The sequence below is a fragment of the Petromyzon marinus genome, chromosome 45 (assembly GCF_048934315.1).
Source record: "Petromyzon marinus isolate PM22_M1 ecotype Great Lakes invasive population chromosome 45, UKy_Petmar_22M1.pri1.0, whole genome shotgun sequence".
NCBI lineage: Eukaryota > Metazoa > Chordata > Hyperoartia > Petromyzontiformes > Petromyzontidae > Petromyzon > Petromyzon marinus.
The window spans coordinates 1,937,907-1,959,726 of record NC_133711.1 but is presented as its reverse complement, the minus strand read 5'-3'; the positions used below and the strand labels follow the sequence as shown (position 1 = coordinate 1,959,726).

The window sequence follows — 21,820 nt, the reverse complement described above, 5'->3', positions numbered from 1 at the left end:
GTCTGTATGATCTCCCCCTGTCCTACAGAGTGGAGTCTGCATGATCTCCCCCTGTCCTACAGAGTGGAGTCTGTATGATCTCCCCCTGTCCTACAGAGTGGAGTCTGTATGATCTCCCCCTGTCCTGCAGAGTGGAGTCTGCATGATCTCCCCCTGTCCTACAGAGTGGAGTCTGTATGATCTCCCCCTGTCCTGCAGCGTGAGTGGAGTCTGTATAATCTCCCCCTGTCCTACAGAGTGGAGTCTGTATGATCTCCCCCTGTCCTGCAGAGTGAGTGGAGTCTGTATGATCTCCCCCTGTCCTACAGAGTGAGTGGAGTCTGTATGATCTCCCTTGTCCTGCAGAGTGAGTGGAGTCTGTATGATCTCCCCCTGTCCTGCAGAGTGGAGTCTGTATGATCTCCCCCTGTCCTACAGAGTGGAGTCTGTATGATCTCCCCCTGTCCTACAGAGTGGAGTCTGTATGATCTCCCCCTGTCCTACAGAGTGGAGTCTGTATGATCTCCCCCTGTCCTACAGAGTGGAGTCTGTATGATCTCCCCCTGTCCTACAGAGTGGAGTCTGTATGATCTCTCACATGGTTCTCTGGTTTCTCTCCCCTCGCTCAAGGATCGGCAACCTGCGGCTCCATAAGCCGCGTGCGGCTCTTTAACCACTTCTTTGTGACTTTTGTTATACTTAGGAACTCACCACAGTGCATTGTCGCTCTTGAAATATTGAGGGTTTTTTTTTACCGAATTCGAAAATAAAATTTCTCGTTGTTATTTTGGTTGCAGACTCCCTGCCCTAGCTAAACAAAGCGCTCAATGCAACCGGAATAGGCCAAACATCCCGACGCTTAAACATTGAAGCTCCAGTGACTTACCTGGGATCACAACACAGCAGCAGCATCGGCCTGACTGTGACCACCTGGAAAGATCCTCCCGCGAAGTGTCAACGTCAACATAGCGAGAGACAAAGGCGGCCGAGTACCGTGATGCTACCCCCCCCCCCCATCATCAAACTTTGCGCTCACTAACAGCCATTCTCCAAACATAGCCCGTGCTCTGGGGGAGAGATGGGACGGGAGGAGGGTAAGGTGGTTATGAGAATGCGTGGTTGGCTATCCGTGTGTGTGGATGCCGCTGTGTGCGTGCGTGGTGTGTGTGCGTGGTGTGTGGTGTGTGCGTGTGTGGTGTGCGTGGTGTGTGTGGTGTGCGTGTGTGGTGTGCGTGTGTGGTGTGTGTGTGTGGTGTGCGTGTGTGGTGTGCGTGGTGTGTGCGTGGTGTGTGTGGTGTGCGTGCGTGGTGTGTGTGCGTGGTGTGTGTGTAGTGTGCGTGGTGTGTGTGGCGTGCGTGGTGTGTGTGCGTGTGGTGTGCGTGGCGTGTGGTGTGCGTGGTGTGTGCGTGGTGTGGTGTGCGTGGTGTGTGTGGTGTGCGTGGTGTGTGTGCGTGGTGTGTGTGTGTGCTTGCGTGGTGTGCGTGCGTGGTGTGCGTGGTGTGTGTGCGTGGTGTGTGTGCGTGGTGTGTGCGTGCGTGGTGTGCGTGGAGTGTGTACCGATGTGGTGTGCGAGAGAGAGGTTTCAGAGTGGATTTGACGGGAATAAAAGATCCCCCGTGTAGCCTTTAACAGACTGTTGGGGCAAATGCTGTTCGCAAGCACCGATGAACGCCGGAACGGCGCACAAATGGGATGGGTGGCCAGCACTACGCCCGGTCGCCTCTTCTGTCTCCCCAATGCTGATGTTTACACACCGTACCCGGGTATTCATTTAAGTCTGAGTAGACCTAGGGGAGGCCCAGGACCGGTTCAGATTTTCGTCACCCGATGTTGGGCATAAGCGGGATTCTAACTCTGATCGCTAGGGTTGGTAGCGCAGACTCCCACACAGACACACACGTGCACACACACGTGTACACAACAACAACCGCCATTCGCCACTAAGTGGCGGTGACGTCACCACGGCGCTTGTGCCAGGCTATGTACACCCTGAGGCCACGTGAAGTGTCGAACGCCCGCTGGCAGGTCACGGGGCAGACCCAGGTGCCACGGGTCGACTGACTGAGATGACTGGCTGATGCACCACCTGTGCCCCTTACTGTGCCAACCTGTTGTGCTTTAGCCACCCGGCGCTCCGCTCGTTGTTCTGAGCGTTGCTCCTCCGCCCTCCGTTGTTGTTGGAGGGCGACTACCTCCAACTGCCCAGTAGCGTCCTTCATGAGCCTCCTCCACAGAGGCCGATCTTGACACCGCTGGTACCAGTCATCGGCAAGTCCACTCAGCTCCACGTCCTCCTGTACCACATCACTCCATCTCTTCTCTAGCCCGTGCCGCGCCCGCTTAGCCTTCTCAATCCGGCCGAACAACAGCTGTGTACACATGTACACACACACACGTGTACACACACGTGTACACACACACACATACACGCGCACACACACACGTGTGTACGGACGCACGCGGCAGAGTTTTCACCCCACCAGGCCATTGTCTCTGTAGATTGCGGCCACATTCCCGCCTCGTTTACCGGAGCGAACCGGAGCCCGTGACTCGCAGTTCTCCCCTTTGTCATTCCTTCATTTTCCATTCGCGGCTTTTCGTAGCTTCGCGGCTTGTAAATGCCCGCTTCGCGTGGCATTTGTTTTCTGTCGGGTGGTGGTGATGAAGCGGTCTGGTCTCGACACCGTGAACCCCGCCGGTGTCGAGAGAGCCGAGTCGTAATCATCTCCAGCGTGAAGGCGATGACCAAGTGACCGCAGGCGATGCGCCGATCGATCGGATTACTCCACCGAACGAAGACGGCAGCGATCCTGGGGCTACGAATCCAGGCGGCCACATAAGACCGTGTGTATTTTGTTATATATTTATACCGGAGGAAACCGATGAGCTATAAAGCTCTTTTTCACAGTGTAATGAAGTGATGGGTCCGTTACTGGACTGTGCTGCTTACGAGCACGGTCTCGGGGAAAAATGGCACACAATGACTTTTAACAGTTATATAAAATTCCGTGCTAGCAATTATAGATACTGTACTAAAAGTTAGAAGTGCTGTACTAACAGTTAAATAGAGATCCGAACGAAAGGGGAGATTAACCATCGCCACCGGTGATCATTTGCCGAACCTTTTTTTCCCCGAGTGTTGTGCCGTATTCACCGGCAAACGCGCCGGCTACGTGCACTCAGCAATATCAGCGGCAGCGGAGCAGCAGATGATCACACAAAGCGATGATTCATTTAGCTGGAGCGGTGGGGTGGGGGGCAGCACCAGGCATAAAGAATACGCTCTAAAAATGTCATTTATGGCCGTCGTTAGCAGATGCAACTGCCTTGCTCTCTAATTGTTTAACGGATCGGCTGGATAATAACGAGACCCATTCGGCGGTCACATGCCGGGCAGAGATAAGACGTGGGGGGGGGGGAGTCTTTGTGTTTTCACGCGTGGCCTATCTTGTGTGTACAGTGGCAACCACGCAGCACGCGGGGCCACCGCGGGAGTGGCGAGCGGAGGCCGCGCGTCCATCCCATCCATCTCGGCTGGGCTGCGCCGTCCGTCACGGGCAGGGCGCGCGCGCCCTGCCAGAGTTTAACGGGAATGGCAAATACGCGGTGTGGGGTTCTACGGTGCAAGTGGCCGTTGATTATATATATATTTAAAGAAATTCTAAACTGCGATGTGATTTAGCCGCGGGCTTTAATTGGAACTGTCCCCGTGGGGGTGGTGGATGCCGACCGCGTGGGGTCCAGGGAGGCGAGCGAGGCGCCCACTTTGGGGTGCCCCCCCCCCACGATGATCATCGTGGGGTGCCCCCCACGATGATCATCGCCTCGGTGACCCGCGGCCAGTTGTGGCATGGCCGAGGTTTGTTTTTTGATCTTGTTTTAGGAGGCGAACGGGGCATCGCCGGGGTAGAGGTCAAACTGCGCGGCCACACAAAACAACGACGAAGATCCCCCCGTGGAGCCTCGCTAACAGCCTGTTGGGGCAAGCGCTGTTAGCGAGTAGCGCCTGTGAAGTTCGGCACGGCCCACGATGGGGTGGCTGGCCAGCACCACGCCCGACCGCCTTTGTCTCCTGAGTAGCGACGTTTATACACCGAGCCAGTAATTTATTTGAGGCTGAGTCGACCTAGGGGAGGCCCAAGACCGGTTCAGATAATCGTCACTGGTGTTGGCCGTGAGCGAGAATCGACCGCACACACTACCACTCACACACTACCACTCACACACACACACTACCACTCAGACACACTACCACTCACACACACTACCACTCACACACTACCACTCACACACTACCACACACACACACACTACCACTCAGACACACTACCACTCACACACACTACCACTCACACACTACCACTCACACACTTCCACACACACACACACTACCACTCACACAGACTACCACTCACACACACTACCACTCACACACACACACTACCACTCAGACACACACACTACCACACACACACTACCACTCACACACACACTACCACTCACACACTACCACACACACACTACGACACACACACACACTACCACTCACACACACTACCACTCACACACACACTACCACACACACACTACCACTCACACACTACCACACACACACACACTACCACTCACACACACTACCACTCACACACACACTACCACACACACACTACCACACACACCCTACCACTCACACACTGCCACACACACACTACCACTCACACACTACCACACACACACACACACTACCACTCACACACACACTACCACTCAGACTCACACACTACCACTCACACACACACACTACCACTCACACACACTACCACTCACACACTACCTACCACTCACACACACACTACCACACACACACACTACCACACACACACTACCACACACACACACACTACCACACACACTACCACATACACGCACTACCACTCACACACACACACACTACCACTCAGACACACACACTACCACTCAGACACACACACTAACACACACACTACCACTCAGACACACACACTAACACACACACACTACCACTCACACACACACTACCACTCAGACACACACACTACCACTCACACACTACCACTCAGACACACACACTGCAACTCACACACTACCACTCACACACACACACTACCACTCACACACACACTACCACTCAGACACACACACTTACACACACACACTACCACTCAGACATACACACTACCACTCACACACTACCACTCAGACACACACACTACCACACACACACTACCACTCACACACACACACTACCACTCACACACACACTACCACTCAGACACACACACTGCCACACACACACTACCACTCAGACACACACACTACCACTCACACACTACCACTCACACACACACTACCACTCACACACAACAACAACAACCGCCATTCACCACTAAGTGGCGGTGACGTCACCACGACGCTTGTGCCAGGCTATGTGCACCCTGAGGCCATGTGAAGTGTCGAACGCCCGCTGGCAGGAGGTCACGGGGCAGACCCAGGTGCCACGGGTCGACTGACTGAGATGACTGGCTGATGCACCACCTGTGCCCCCTACTGTGCCAACCTGCTGTGCTTTAGCCACCCGGCGCTCCGCTCGTTATTGTGAGCGTCGCTCCTCCGCCCTCCGTTGTTGTTGGAGGGCGACTACCTCCAACTGCCCAGTAGCGTCCTTCACGAGCCTCCTCCACAGAGGCCAATCTTGACACCGATGGTACCAGTCATCGGCAAGTCCACTCAGCTCCACGTCCTCCTGTACCACGTCACTCCATCTCTTCTCTAGCCCGTGCCGCGCCCGTTTAGCCCCCTCAATCCGGCCGAACAAAAGCTGTTTCGGCATGCGGTGGCTGGGCATGTGGGCTACATGACCCAGCCATCGCAGCCTTGCCCGCCGGAGGAGCTCACCGATGGGACCTTGCCCAGATCTTTCAAGGATTTGTGAGCTCCTCCTCACACAATCTAGTCTGGTTAAACCCAGGATGGATCGTAGGCAGGCCAGCCTAAATGTTTCTAACCGGCGAAGATGTTCCATTAGGGGGGTCCACGTTTCGCAAGCGTAGAGAAGGGAAGGAATGACCGTGGCCGAGAAGACCTGAAGCTTAGTGCGGAGCGACAGACCAGGTAGCTTCCACACAGCGTTATGCAACCGATGAAAATATATTGCCGCTCGACTGATTCGGAGTGAGACCTCTGCTGTTAAACTGGAGCCGATCATAAGCACACTGCCCAGGTATGGGAAACTCTCCACTCGCTCCACAACTGCCCCATCACCGATTGGGAGTTGTGGGGGTGGAGTGTCCGATGGTACAAAATACCCAGGCAGGTGCTTAGTTTTGGTGGGGCTGATGGTAAGGCCCCACCTCTTAGTGGCACGCTCCAGTCTCAGCAGCAGCGTCTCCAACTCCTCCTCTGAATGAGCAGCTATTACCAAATCATCAGCATACATAACATGGTTAAGCAATAGGGAGCCATCCCTTGACCGCACCCGGGCATCGATCAGCCTCCCATTATATCTGTACCATATGGAGATTCCCCTGGTACAGCTATTGAAGGCTTCACAAACTACGTGGTAAAAATAGATGTTAAATAATGTGGGAGCCAGAGGACATCCCTGTCGCACCCCAAGGTGTACAGGGAATGGCTCTGACTCCCGGCCACATAGTTTTACCTGGGCCCGCTCACCATCATGAAGGTCCTTAATGATCGTGAGCAGAGCGTCATGGACTCCAAAAGCACGAAGAACAACCCAGAGCCCAGGCCTTGACCAGGTTAATAAAGCATAGATGTAGGTCTTGTTGGAATTCCCTACACCTCTGCTGTAGCAGATGGACAGAAAATATGGCATCTGTGCAGGACCGCCCTTTCCTGAAACCGCATTGGGGCTCCGCAAGCCTCTCCTCAGCGTGCCTGGCAAGGCGATGTTGAATAATCCTTGCCAGGACCTTTCCCGGCACACTGAAGAGTGAGATGCCCCTATAGTTGTTACAGTCTGTGCGGTCCCCCTTCTTAAAGAGGGGGACCACCAGGGCATCCTTCCAATCCTGCGGAACCCGTCCAGTGGTCCAGACTGTTGTTATGATATCATATAGGGCAGTTTGTGCACAAACGCCACCCTCCCTCAGCATTTCGCTTGGGAGATCATCTCTACCCGGTGCCTTTCCTGGTCTCAGACTCCGGATTGCCTTCAGTACTTCCTCAACAGATGGCACCTCAGCCAGCCACTCACAGGGGGTGACTTCTTCCAATATTTGAGGCACTGCAGCCTCAGCAAGGTCATTCCCACTTTGTGCCACGATGTTTTCCTGGCTTAGGGATTTCCCCTCCCCCAGGACCTCACAGAAATGCTCAGCAAATCTGCAAATCTGTTCCTGGGGGTCGGAGATTGGATCACCGTTTTTCCCCTCATGATGGTAATAGGTGTGGCGCTGCAGGTTACTTTTTTGATGGAGTTAAATAGAGATTTGTGATCGCGGGCCACTGAGGCAGACTCCATCTCCTCAGCAACCCACGACCACCACCCATCCTTGCAGCGCCTCACGGCTCTCCCAACCTCCGAGCGAAGGCTGCGGTAGGCCTCCTCATTCTCTGACGTGGGATTCTGTAGCCGGTGACAGTGGGCCTGTCGCTTTTTCTTAACCATCTTGAACACCTCCTCTGTCAGCCAGGGTCTCTGGGGAGGTCTGAACCGCGTACCCAAAACAGCCATTGCAGGTGCATGAGTCACAGTCCTAAACCTCGCCCATTTACCCTCGACATCAGGAGGAGTGGGGGACGATGCCAACCCCAGCCACAAGCGATGATGAAATTCTTGCTTGCAACTTTCATCAGATAACTGAGATCAGGCCACTTTAGTTTGGAATGGGGTTCTGGGTGTACACCCACCACCTGAGTGGAAGAATGGCAGGCACATCTTACAGATGACTAGTCGATGGTCAGAGGGCAGATCAGCTCCACGGTAGGTCCTGGTGTCAAGGACATGGGCTCGCATCCGCTGTTCCGTCACTATGTAGTCCAGCAGATGTTCTTGCTTGGACCCGGCATGCATCCATGATGTTGTGTGGATGCGCCGATGCTGGAACAGCGTGTTGGTCATTACAAGCCCATGGGCTGCACAAAAATCTAGCAGCCTCCTACCGTTGTTATTGAGCTGATCTGGCCCATGCCCTCCAATCACTCCAGACAAGGTGCCAGCATCATGACCAACTCGGGCATTGAAGTCACCCAATAAGATGACTCTATCCCAAGGGGCCACTTTAGCCAGCACCTGTGACAGGAGGTCATAGAAGGCATCTGACTCATCGGCTTTGCCTGCATCCCTCCACGGATGTTCGTCTTCGGTGGGGGCATAAGTAACCACGACCACCACTCCTCGCCTCCGGTTGATGGGAAGGCGAGCTCAAAGTAGCCTGGGGCTTACAGCTTCCCACACCTCACCGCCACGCTCCCACGCCCCCTTCATTCTTTTGTTCAAAAGAAGAGCCACACCCTGTTGTTTGGCAGTCTGCTGCCCCGAGTAGAGGACTGTCCACCCCTTATGGTGGCAAGAGCCAGAACCGGTCCACCGGACCTCCTGAATGCCACAGAGATCCAGGCGGTACCGGTCCAGCTCCCGACAGAGGAGTGGCAGCCTCTCCTCCGCAGTGAGCGTTCGAACCACTCACACACACACTACCACACACACACTACCACTCACACACACACACTACTACACACACACTACCACTCACACACACACTACCACTCAGACAAACACACTTACCACTTGCACGCACGCAGATACTGCTGCACGAGGCACGCTGTTGTGTGGATTGTGGGGGTGACATGACCATACTTCACCACGGTTGGTGAAGTCACGGGTGTTGTCCGTGAGCGGGAATCGAACTCGGGTCTCCTGGTTCGTAACGCAGCATAGCGCTAACCGCTACATCACCGCTCCCCACACACTCACACACGCACTCATGCAAAGCCACGGACTCACAGCTCGCTCCTCTAATGCCCCGCGGTCTCTCTCTCTCTCTCTCTTCGATTCCGAGTCATTAATAAGCGAGCGGGGATGCGGGCCAGGGGTGGAGGAGGAGGAGGAGGTGGAATCCGTAACAAACCGAGGAGGGCCGAGTCGCGCTTCCAGAAATGACTCCTAATTGAGCCGCCACCACCGCCGCCGCTCGCTCCGCGTGAACCCGCGCCACTTGGGCCGCGTGAATCGAAGGCCGCCCGAGTGGCCGCTTTGCCGGGCCGCTTAATGAGCCGATCGAAGGCGCTGATTGTCGCGGGCGCACGCCCCGAAAATTCGCAATCGATGCGGCGACCAGGGGAGGGTGGGTGGGGGGGGGGCACAGACGCTTCGAGCTGCTGGGAGCGGCTCGCTGCCGCTGCGAGAGATGAAGCAGCACGGGGAGTAGCGAGCGGGGAGGTGGTGGTGGTGGTGCTGGTGGTGGCGCTGGTGGCGGTGGTGCTGGAAGGGAGAGCGGCAGCTGCAGGCCGCGACGGAGCGGATCGTGGTGGCACCCGCCTTCACCACGCGCGTCTTGCGCTGCGTCGCTCTGCTGAGCTCGAATCTGTCGCCGTGCTGCTGCTGCTGTACGATCGGGGTGGCCGCTGATCCTGCCCGAGCCGACTTGCGCTGCGGGAGAGTTTCATTGTCGAGCCTTGATTTACGTCCCTGGAATAATTTTCCGGTTTTTCTCACGCGTCGACGAGAGCCGTTGTTTTTGCACCGATTTCCATTTTGCTCCGTCGCCGCGCCTCGTTCGTCATCGCGCCGAGCCACGCCGCTCGTACTTGTTGAACTTCTTTCGCACCGTACGAAGCGAGACTCGGTCCTCCTCGCTTCGTTGCAGATTCCTCCTCCACCTCTGCCCCCCCGCTCGCCCATTGATGCCTCTCGCTCGTTGCGAACGGGACTCCGTTCTGGCCTCCCCGAGTCCCCCCGCCCGGGGCTAACGCAGAGCAAACTGTCACGTGGAGCGCCGGCTGCTAAAGCCTCCGTCAAAGAGCAGCGGCCACAACATTGACTCCTCCACGTGCACCACCGCGTGTGGGCCACCATCTACCTCGTAGCGGAACGAGCGTGGGGGTAGGGGGGTAGGGGGGTAGGGGTGCCTTATCCCCCACCTCCCCCCCACCCCCCCTGCTGGCCAAAGCTTCGAGTCGGAGGACCCCTTGACAACCACCACGAGATATGTTTTCAACAACGGTGAAAAAGAACGACAACTTGTTTTGCGAAGACGGAGTGTCCCTACAGCGGTAAATGTTCGAGACCGTGAGCGTGAGGATGATGCTATAAGGCACGAGAAGCAGCGATATGTAATAGCCTCTCGGCGCGACCGTGCGAGACAAATCAAATATCGAGACCCCACCTGACCAATTTCTGCACCCCATGAGCTGATAATGTAGGTACTACACCACTGATAATGTAGTTTACTACACCACTGATAATGTAGTTTACTACAACACTGATAATGTAGTTTACTACACCACTGATAATGTAGTTTACTACACCACTGATAATGTAGTTACTACACCACTGATAATGTAGTTACTACACCACTGATAATGTAGTTACTACACCACTGATAATGTAGTTTACTACACCACCGATAATGTAGTTACTACACCACCGATAATGTAGTTACTACACCACCGATAATGTAGTTACTACACCACTGATAATGTCGTTACTACACCACCGATAATGTAGTTACTACACTACCGATAATGTAGTTACTACACCACCGATAATGTATTTACTACACCACTGATAATGTAGTTACTACGCCACTGATAATGTAGTTACTACACCGCCGATAATGTAGTTTACTACACCACTGATAATGTAGTTTACTACACCACTGATAATGTAGTTTACTACGCCACTGATAATGTAGTTTACTACACCACTGATAATGTAGTTACTACACCACTGATGATGTATATTACTACACCACTGATAATGTAGTTACTACACCACTGATAATGTAGTTACTACGCCACTGATAATGTAGTTTACTACACCACCGATAATGTAGTTACTACACCACCGATAATGTAGTTTACTACACCACCGATAATGTAGTTACTACACCACTGATAATGTAGTTTACTTCACCACTGATAATGTAGTCACTACACCACTAATAATGTAGTTACTACACCACTGATAATGTAGTAACTACACCACTGATAATGTAGTTACTACACCACTGCTAATGTAGTTTACTACACCACTGATAATATAGTCACTACACCACTGATAATGTAGTAACTACACCACTGATAATGTAGTTACTACACCACTGATAATGTAGTTTACTACACCACTGATAATGTAGTCACTACACCACTGATAATGTAGTTACTACACCACTGATAATGTAGTTACTACACCACTGATAATGTAGTTTACTACACCACTGATAATGTAGTCACTACACCACTGATAATGTTGTCACTACACCACTGATAATGTAGTAACTACACCACTGATAATGTAGTTACTACACCACTGATAATGTAGTTTACTACACCACTGATAATGTAGTCACTACACCACTGATAATGTAGTTACTACACCACTGATAATGTAGTTACTACACCACTGATAATGTAGTTTACTACACCACTGATAATGTAGTTACTACGCCACTGATAATGTAGGTACTACACCACTGATAATGTAGTTACTACACCACTGATAATGTAGTTACTACACCACTGATAATGTAGTTACTACACCACTGATAATGTAGTTGCTACACCACTGATAATGTAGTTACTATACCACTGATAATGTAGTCACTACACCACTGATAATGTTGTTACTACACCACTGATAATGTAGTCACTACACCACTGATAATGTAGTCACTACACCACTGATAATGTAGTCACTACACCACTGATAATGTAGTCACTACACCACTGATAATGTAGTTACTACACCACTGATAATGTAGTTACTACACCACTGATAATGTAGTTTACTAAACCACTGATAATGTAGTTACTACACCACTGATAATGTGGTTACTACACCACTGATAATGTAGTTACTACGCCACTGGTAATGTAGTTTACTACACCACTGATAATGTAGTTTACTACACCACTGATAATGTAGTTTACTACGCCACTGATAATGTAGTTACTACACCACTGATAATGTAGTTTACTACACCACTGATAATGTAGTTACTACGCCACTGATAATGTAGTTACTACACCACTGATAATGTAGTTTACTACACCACTGATAATGTAGTTACTACACCACTGATAATGTAGTTTACTACACCACTGATAATGTAGTTACTACACCACTGATAATGTAGTTTACTACACCACTGATAATGTAGTTTACTACACCACTGATAATGTAGTTACTACGCCACTGATAATGTAGTTACTACACCACTGATAATGTAGTTACTACACCACTGATAATGTAGTTACTACACCACTGATAATGTAGTTACTACACCACTGATAATGTAGTCACTACACCACTGATAATGTAGTTACTACACCACTGATAATGTAGTTACTACACCACTGATAATGTAGTTTACTACACCACTGATAATGTAGTTTACTACACCACTGATAATGTAGTTACTACGCCACTGATAATGTAGTTACACCACTGATAATGTATATACTACACCACTGATAATGTAGTTACTACACCACTGATAATGTAGTTTACTACACCACTGATAATGTAGTTACTACGCCACTGATAATGTAGTTACACCACTGATAATGTAGTTACTACACCACTGATAATGTAGTTACTACACCACTGATAATGTAGTTACTACACCACTGATAATGTAGTCACTACACCACTGATAATGTAGTTACTACACCACTGATAATGTAGTTACTACACCACTGATAATGTAGTTACTACACCACTGATAATGTAGTTACTACACCACTGATAATGTAGTTACTACACCACTGATAATGTAGTTTACTACACCACTGATAATGTAGTTACTACACCACTGATAATGTAGTTACTACACCACTGATAATGTAGTTACTACACCACTGATAATGTAGTTACTACACCACTGATAATGTAGTTACTACACCACTGATAATGTAGTTACTACACCACTGATAATGTAGTTTACTACACCACTGATAATGTAGTTTACTACACCACTGATAATGTAGTTTACTACACCACTGATAATGTAGTTTACTACACCACTGATAATGTAGTTTACTACACCACTGATAATGTAGTTTACTACACCACTGATAATGTAGTTTACTACACCACTGATAATGTAGTTTACTACACCACTGATAATGTAGTTACTACACCACTGACAATGTAGTCACTACACCACTGATAATGTAGTCACTACACCACTGATAATGTAGTCACTACACCACTGATAATGTAGTTACTACACCACTGATAATGTAGTTACTACACCACTGATAATGTAGTTTACTACACCACTGATAATGTAGTTTACTACACCACTGATAATGTAGTTACTACACCACTGATAATGTAGTCACTACACCACTGATAATGTAGTTGCTACACCACTGATAATGTAGTTTACTACACCACTGATAATGTAGTTACTACACCACTGATAATGTAGTTTACTACACCACTGATAATGTAGTTACTACACCACTGATAATGTAGTTTACTACACCACTGATAATGTAGTTACTACACCACTGATAATGTAGTTTACTACACCACTGATAATGTAGTTTACTACACCACTGATAATGTAGTTTACTACACCACTGATAATGTAGTTTACTACACCACTGATAATGTAGTTACTACACCACTGATAATGTAGTTTACTACACCACTGATAATGTAGTTACTACACCACTGATAATGTAGTTACTACACCACTGATAATGTAGTTACTACACCACTGATAATGTAGTTACTACACCACTGATAATGTAGTTTACTACACCACTGATAATGTAGTTACTACACCACTGATAATGTAGTTACTACACCACTGATAATGTAGTTACTACACCACTGATAATGTAGTTACTACACCACTGATAATGTAGTTACTACACCACTGATAATGTAGTTACTACACCACTGATAATGTAGTTACTACACCACTGATAATGTAGTTTACTACACCACTGATAATGTAGTTTACTACACCACTAATAATGTAGTTTACTACACCACTGATAATGTAGTTTACTACACCACTGATAATGTAGTTTACTACACCACTGATAATGTAGTTACTACACCACTGATAATGTAGTTACTACACCACTGATAATGTAGTTACTACACCACTGATAATGTAGTTACTACACCACTGATAATGTAGTTACTACACCACTGATAATGTAGTTACTACACCACTGATAATGTAGTTTACTACACCACTGATAATGTAGTTACTACACCACTGATAATGTAGTTACTACACCACTGATAATGTAGTTACTACACCACTGATAATGTAGTTACTACACCACTGATAATGTAGTTACTACACCACTGATAATGTAGTTACTACACCACTGATAATGTAGTTTACTACACCACTGATAATGTAGTTTACTACACCACTGATAATGTAGTTTACTACACCACTGATAATGTAGTTTACTACACCACTGATAATGTAGTTACTACACCACTGATGATGTAGATTACTACACCACGGATAATGTAGTTGCTATACCACTGATAATGTAGTTTACTACACCACTGATAATGTAGTTTACTACACCACTGATAATGTAATTTACTACACCACTGATAATGTAATTTACTACACCGCTGATGCTCCTACAGTGGGGTAACTGTCATCACCCTGAACTGACGATGCACAGTTCGCCGGTTCGATTCCATCTGAAATCGATGGAGGGAAGTTTTTTTTTCATGTTTTTATATCCTCACCTCTGTCCATTTAGTTAGTAAGACTTGGGTAGGTTCCGTGTGGTGGGGCAAAGTGCGGGTACACCCACCTCTCCTTCCAGGACGCCTGGCCACCGTGGAAGCAAGAAGGCCAAACAGCTCCGATCGCTCCTCCCTCGCGGACGGCTAGAGGGGCTCTCCCCGGGGCTTCCTCTCGTTGGAGGTCATTCTGCCGAGAATGGCCTGAGCGATACATCGCTGTACACGGCCGCACCTTTGACATTTTATCGCAGAAATGAAGGGCCACACGGGGGAGTGGGGTTTAACCGCGATGGAGAGAGAGCGAGATCGCGTCGCGCGGAGGCCGTGGCTGCGGCGCGGGGACACGGAGCGGCTGCTCCTTGTCGACGTTTTCCCAAAGCGCACAGAGATCCGGAGACGTAGAGGCGATTCGCAGCTCTCCGCAATTGCGTGGAATTCAGGTCACGTGGGGTTTCATGGTGACGATGCCAAGGGGGGAAGCTCCACTGGTGTAAAAATTGACGGCCGAATTATGCGCGGTGGCCCGGTGCACAGAGGGTTAGGTCACAAACCCCACGTGGCAATTGCACCATCTCAACTAAGCAATTTTTTCTTTTACCAGGTAAGGCCCACTGAGCTATACAGCTCTTTCTGGGAAGGGACATGGCTACAATTGATAGTTCAACAAAGTGGCGTCTCACGTGGAAATGTCTATACTCTAAATGCACGTTGATTCTTAACGTGGAAGGAAAAACCGGAGGACCTGGTGAAAAATCCACACGACCACGGGGAGGAAGAGAGAAATGTACATCCTCCAAATATACCGCAGGCGTCAGGGCTGGAATCGAACCTACGACCGGGCGAGATAGTTAACATCTCGCCAATGCGGCGCCCACTCGTTATCTGTCCACCAGTCGAGCCGCTGGCTCACCACTGCCGGACTCGGGCGTCAGTCGCTCGAACCCTACAACGTGACCCTGGCTCGGTCCTCCCTTCGGTCGACTCGGCCGAGAGCGTGGGACCCCATGTACGTCGGCAACGGCCATCGTTGTGAGCGGGCCACCGCGTGCCGCCGCGTGCTTGGCTGGGCTCGCGAACGGCGTCGGGGTGCAACGCGCACCGCCCTGAGGATGCACTTTATCGGAGATCGTTCGTCGTGCGCGCTTTCATTTGTTTATTGCGCCATTTATTTTTTTGGATTGCCCAATAATTGACCTGGGATGATGGGGCAAGTGTGTCCGAGTGTAGGGTAATGAGAAAAAAATATATGGATCAATTGCCCTTTATTTATCAAATTTGAAACCATCGATCCGATGGCGCATGTTTAAGCAATTAGGAAAAGATATTAACAGGCGATGTTAGTAAAATATATTGACAGATGTGTCACTAACCTTCATCTGGGCCGTAATGGTGAGCCTGATTAGATTATTTTCATTATTAAAGGTTAATACATTTCTTAAAACGTTAACAGCTGGTGCGACATCACGGATGATGACCTGGGACAGAGTAATGGGGATGGAATGAGCCGCGTGCCGACGGCCACTGGCACCTGTACGGCGCCTTCCACACCAGCGCAGCGCAGCTGGGCGGTGATGAAGCCAGATGGCTGCCTCGCTCCCTTGTGACTCCCCTGTGACTCCCCTGTGACTCCCCTGTGACTCTGACTCCCCCTCTGACTCCCCCTGTGACTCCCCTGTCACTCCCCTTGTGACTCCCCTGTGACTCCCCCGTGACTCCCCTGTGACTCCCCTGTGACTCCCCTTTGCCTCCCCTGTGACTCCCCCTGTGACTCCCCCTGTGACTCCCCTCTGACTCCCCTGTGACTCCCCTGTGACTCCCCTGTGACTCCCCCTGTCACTCCCCCTGTCACTCCCCCTGTGACTCCCCGCTGTGACTCCCCTCTGACTCCCCTGTGACTCCCCTCTGACTCCCTTCTGACTCCCCTGTGACTCCCCTGTGACTCCCCCTGTGGCTCCCCCTGTGACTCCCCTCTGACTCCCCTGTGACTCCCCCTGTGACTCCCCCTCTGACTCCCCTCTGACTCCCCTGTGACTCCCCTGTGACTCCCCCTGTGACTCCCTTGTGACTCCCCCTGTGACTCCCCCTGTGACTCCCCCTGTGACTCCCCTCTGACTCCCCTGTGACTCCCCTGTGACTCCCCCTGTGACTCCCCCTGTGACTCCCCCTGTGACTCCCTTGTGACTCCCCCTGTGACTCCCCCTCTGACTCCCCTCTGACTCCCCTGTGGCTCCCCCTCTGACTCCCCTGTGACTCCCCTGTGGCTCCCCCTCTGACTCCCCCTATGACTCCCCCTGTGACTCCCTTGTGACTCCCCCTGTGACTCCCCCTCTGACTCCCCTCTGACTCCCCCTGTGACTCCCTTGTGACTCCCCCTGTGACTCCCCCTGTGACTCCCCTCTGACTCCCCTGTGACTCCCCTCTGACTCCCCTGTGACTCCCCTGTGACTCCCCTCTGACTCCCCTGTGACTCCCCTGTGACTTCCCTGTGACTCCCCTGTGACTCCCCTGTGACTCCCCTGTGACTCCCCTGTGACTCCCCCGTGACTCCCCCGTGACTCCCCCTGTGACTCCCCTGTGACTCCCCTGTGACTCCCCTGTGACTCCCCTGTCACTCCCCTGTGACTCCCCTCTGACTCCCCTCTGACTCCCCTGTGACTCCCCCTGTCACTCCCCCTGTGACTCCCCCTGTGACTCCCTTGTGACTCCCCCTGTGACTCCCCCTGTGACTCCCCTCTGACTCCCCTGTGACTCCCCTCTGACTCCCCTCTGACTCCCCTGTGACTCCCCTGTCACTCCCCTGTGACTCCCCCTGTGACTCCCCTCTGACTCCCCTCTGACTCCCCTGTGACTCCCCTGTCACTCCCCTGTGACTCCCCTCTGACTCCCCCTGTGACTCCCCTGTCACTCCCCCTGTGACTCCCCTCTGGCTCCCCTGTGACTCCCCTGTGACTCCCCTCTGACTCCCCCGTGACTCCCCCTGTGACTCCCCTGTGACTCCCCCTGTGACTCCCCCTGTGACTCCCCTGTGACTCCCCTGTGGTTCTGCTATTTCCATGCAGAGCCCCATGAACTGCAATCCACTATTCCCTACAACGGGACATTGACTCTTTTCCAAATCTCCTCTAAGCTTGGTAAATCCAAGCATTACGTTAACAGTGCTGCCTGTTGCTGGTCGCTCGACGTTCAGTGCTGTGCACGTGAACAAGTGGCTGATCGTGAGCTCTGAGCAGCGTGAGCGTTGCATCATTAAGCGTTGCGACGGTGAGCGTTGCGTTGGATGAAAGCCTCCCAAAGCAGCAATGGTGACAAGAGTGAGAGTTATGATGACGACATTGATCATCACCATCATCCACCACCACGCTCACGCTCCCCGTGCCGTCGCTGTGCCGCAGATGTGGTGATGGAGGACGACCCTCCATTGTCGTCGTCCTCGCCGCTCCCGCCGCCACCGCCGCCATCGCTGTGCGGCGCCATTTCGGAACCGGCGGCGGCGCCGGGGGGCGGCGGCGGCGCCCACGCGTGCGGGGCGTGCGGCACGGAGACCGCCGACCTCTCCGACTTCCTGCGCCACCGCCTGGCCTGCTCGGCCTCGCGCCGCCCGCCCCCCGCGGAGGCGCCCCCCGGCCCTGACGCCGCCCTCGCCGAGCCCCGGCCCCTCGGCGGCCACGCCACGGCGGCGGCACCCGGCCGCGGCGACACGGGCGGCCCGGACGACGAGGGGGAGCGGGAGGGCGGCGACGAGGAGGACGGGTGCGAGGAGGAGGACGAAGAGGAGGGGGAGGAGGGGCGCGACGATGAGCTGGAGGAGACCGACGACGGCGAGGGGCGGGGCGACGCGGAGGAGAGGATGGAGGTGGACGGGGGAGCGGAGGTGAAGGCGCCGCCGGCAGCGCCGGCATCGGCGTCCAGACGCGGGGCCGGCGGCGGCGGCGTCACCCTGGAGGCGCTGCTGGGCACGAGGGTGGCGGTGGCGCAGATCTCGGAGCTGCCCGCCGGCGAGACGGACTCCGCCGACGAGGACGCGGAGCGCGGCGTCTCGTCGGCCGCGGCCGCCGGCCCCGGCGCCACCATGACGTTCCCGCTCATCCTGGAGCAGCTGACCGCCCTGCAGCAGCAGCAGATGCACCAGCTGCACCTGCTGGAGCAGCTGAGGGGCCAGCTGGCGCTGTTGGCGCCGCACAGCGTGTTCGGGTCGCTGCACGTGGGTCCCGTCATGGCGCTGTCGTCGCAGATCAGCCAGCGGCTCTCGGACTCGCAGGCGCTGGCCGGCCACGTGGCGCTGGCCTCCAAGCTGGGCCGGCGGCCGTCCGAGTCGCTCGGCCTCGCGGCCCACGCATCCCTGGCGTCGCACCTGGGCCAGCGCGTGTCGGAGGCGCACGCCATGGCGAGCCAGCACGCCAGCTTCCCCAGCTCCCGGCAGCCGGCGCCTCAGAGCGCCAGCGCCGGCGCCGCCAACGGCGCGGGCCCCAGGGCGGCGACACCGCAGAGCGCCCAGTCGCGCCGCGCCGGCTCGCCGGTGGGCACGAGCAGCAGCGGCGGCGGCGGCAGCGCGGCCTCCTCGCGGCCCCTGAGCCCCCGCGCGGGCCTCGCTTCCGCGGCCTCCCTCGGCCACGGACTCGGCCTGTTCGGCGCCTCCTCCGGCCTGGGTCTGTTCGGCCCCCAGCTGACGCAGTCCCTCGCAAACTCGGGCACGATCTTCCCCAGCCCGCTCAGCGGCATGGCGGCGGTGGCGATGGTCACCAACAACTCGCTGTCGAAGCTCGTCGGCAAGGCCAAGGCCCCCGCGGTGGCCGTCAAGGGCTCGGCGGAGGCGAAGGCCGCGGCGGAGGAGAGCTTCTTCCGCCACAAGTGCAAGTTCTGCTCGAAGGTGTTCGGCAGCGAGAGCGCGCTGCAGATCCACCTGCGCTCGCACACGGGCGAGCGCCCCTTCAAGTGCAACATCTGCGGCAACCGCTTCTCCACCAAGGGCAACCTCAAGGTCCACTTCCAGCGGCACAAGGACCGCTACCCGCACATCCAGATGAACCCCTTCCCCGTGCCCGAGCACCTGGACGGCGTGCAGACGAGCACGGGCATCCCCTACGGGATGTCCGTGCCACCCGAGCCGCCCTCCGCCAGCTCCTCGTCATCCTCCCCGTCGCTCTGGCTGGCAGAGACCAAGCTTGGCCCGCCGCAGCAGCAGCAGGACCGGCCCGGCTCCCCTGGCACCCGTGGCGGTTGCCCCCGGACACTCTCCCCCCCCATGAGCGACGCGGCCACGGGCCTCGATTCGCCGCCGCAGGGTGGCGACCGCCCTTCGGGGTCGCCGGGGGGCCGCGGTCAGGAATCGGACGCGGCGCGGCATGGCGACGAGGAGGAGGAGGACGACCCGCCGGGAGTGCCGCCGGGAGGGCCTGCGGCCGCCAGGCCGCAAGCCCGCGACGAGCCATCGGCCGCCACCCGCTTCCTGTCCGTCTCGTCGGAGGCGTTCGAATCCAAGTTCCCGTTCGTGAGCGAGAGTTACCTGGACGCGGCGCACGCCTCCGAGACTTCCAAGCTGCAGAGGCTCGTGGAGACCATCGACCGCGAGGCGACGGGCGACCCCAACAGGTGCGGCGTGTGCCACCGCGTGCTCAGCTGCCCGAGCGCGCTCAAGATGCACCACCGCACGCACACGGGCGAGCGGCCGCACAAGTGCAAGGTGTGCGGCCGCGCCTTCACCACCAAGGGCAACCTCAAGACGCACTACGACGTCCACCGCACCAAACCGTCGCCGCTGCACGCCCTGCACTCGTGCCCCATCTGCCAGAAGGGCTTCTCCGACGCCGTGGTGCTGCAGCAGCACGTGCGCATGCACGTGGGCGGCCAGATCCCGCTCAACCCGCTGCCCGAGCCCGGCGATGCCCACTCGCCCTTCGAGGACCGCGACGACGCGGACAGCCTCGGCGGAGACGCGGACGACATGGAGGCAGAGGAGTGCGGCGAGGACGCGGGCGAGGGCCCCGCGTCCTCGCCGGCCGAGGGGACGCCGCCGCCGCCGCCGCCGCGGCCGGCGTCGTCCGCCGCCGCCCCGGGCCTGGCGACGCTCGAGAACCAGATGAGGCTGGTGGAGTCGGCGCTAAACCGGCAGTCCCGGGACAACAACAACGGCGCCGACAGCAACAACGGCGGCGGCGGCGGAGGAGTGGGGGCGGAAGATCGCCGGGGCGGCGAGAGTCCGGCGACGCCCGAGTCGGCGTCCTCCTTCCACGTGCTGTCGCCGCCGAGCCTGCACTGGGCCACGGCCGACATCGGGAAGGCGGCGCCGTTCGCTCCGCACGCGGCCGACGAGAAGCCGGCGCCGGCGCCGGCCGCGGTGGTGAGAGTGAAGCCCGAGCCGGAGGAGAAGCGCTCGCCGCCCTTCGTGAGCGATGCCTCGTTCGGCTTCCTCCCCGCTGGCTTCGGCAAGATGATGTTCCGCGACGACGCGCTCAGCATGCTGCTGCCCTTCAAGGAGCAAGGTGGGTCGGGGTGACGCGCTGCCGCCCAACCGTGAGAGGCGCTGCCGCCCCCGCCACTGTCGCCGCCGCTCCCATCTGGCGAGGCTTTTGGGCAGCGCACGTCTATGCCATGATTAACAACTGGAATTTTGGGCAAGTCCACGTTATTATCCGACCAGGTGTGTCATGAAGAACCCTCCAACAAATAAATTGGCATGCGGCGTACCCCTCCGATTAGCGTGGTTGGCTACGCGCGGTGCAAAAAGAGCATCTGACGTGGCAATTGTTGTCGTGTGTGTGTGTGTAGCGGTTAGCGCACTGCGCTACGAACCTGGCGGCCCGGGTTCGATTCCCGCTCACGGCCAATATCAGTGACGATTATCTGAACCGGTCCTGGGCCTCCCCTACGTCGACTCAGCCT

At 54.6% G+C, this 21,820-nt stretch overlaps 1 protein-coding gene across 1 annotated transcript in view; it reads left to right on the top strand.

The window, feature by feature from the left end:
- LOC116952110 (sal-like protein 1) overlaps positions 1–21,820 on the top strand; it is a 106,067-nt gene that overhangs the window by 73,474 nt on the left and 10,773 nt on the right. Inside the window, exon 2 of the mRNA XM_076074039.1 lies at positions 18,334–21,420. Within this exon, the coding sequence (XP_075930154.1) occupies positions 18,334–21,420 (3,087 nt within the window). The remainder of the gene's footprint in view (positions 1–18,333; positions 21,421–21,820) is intronic.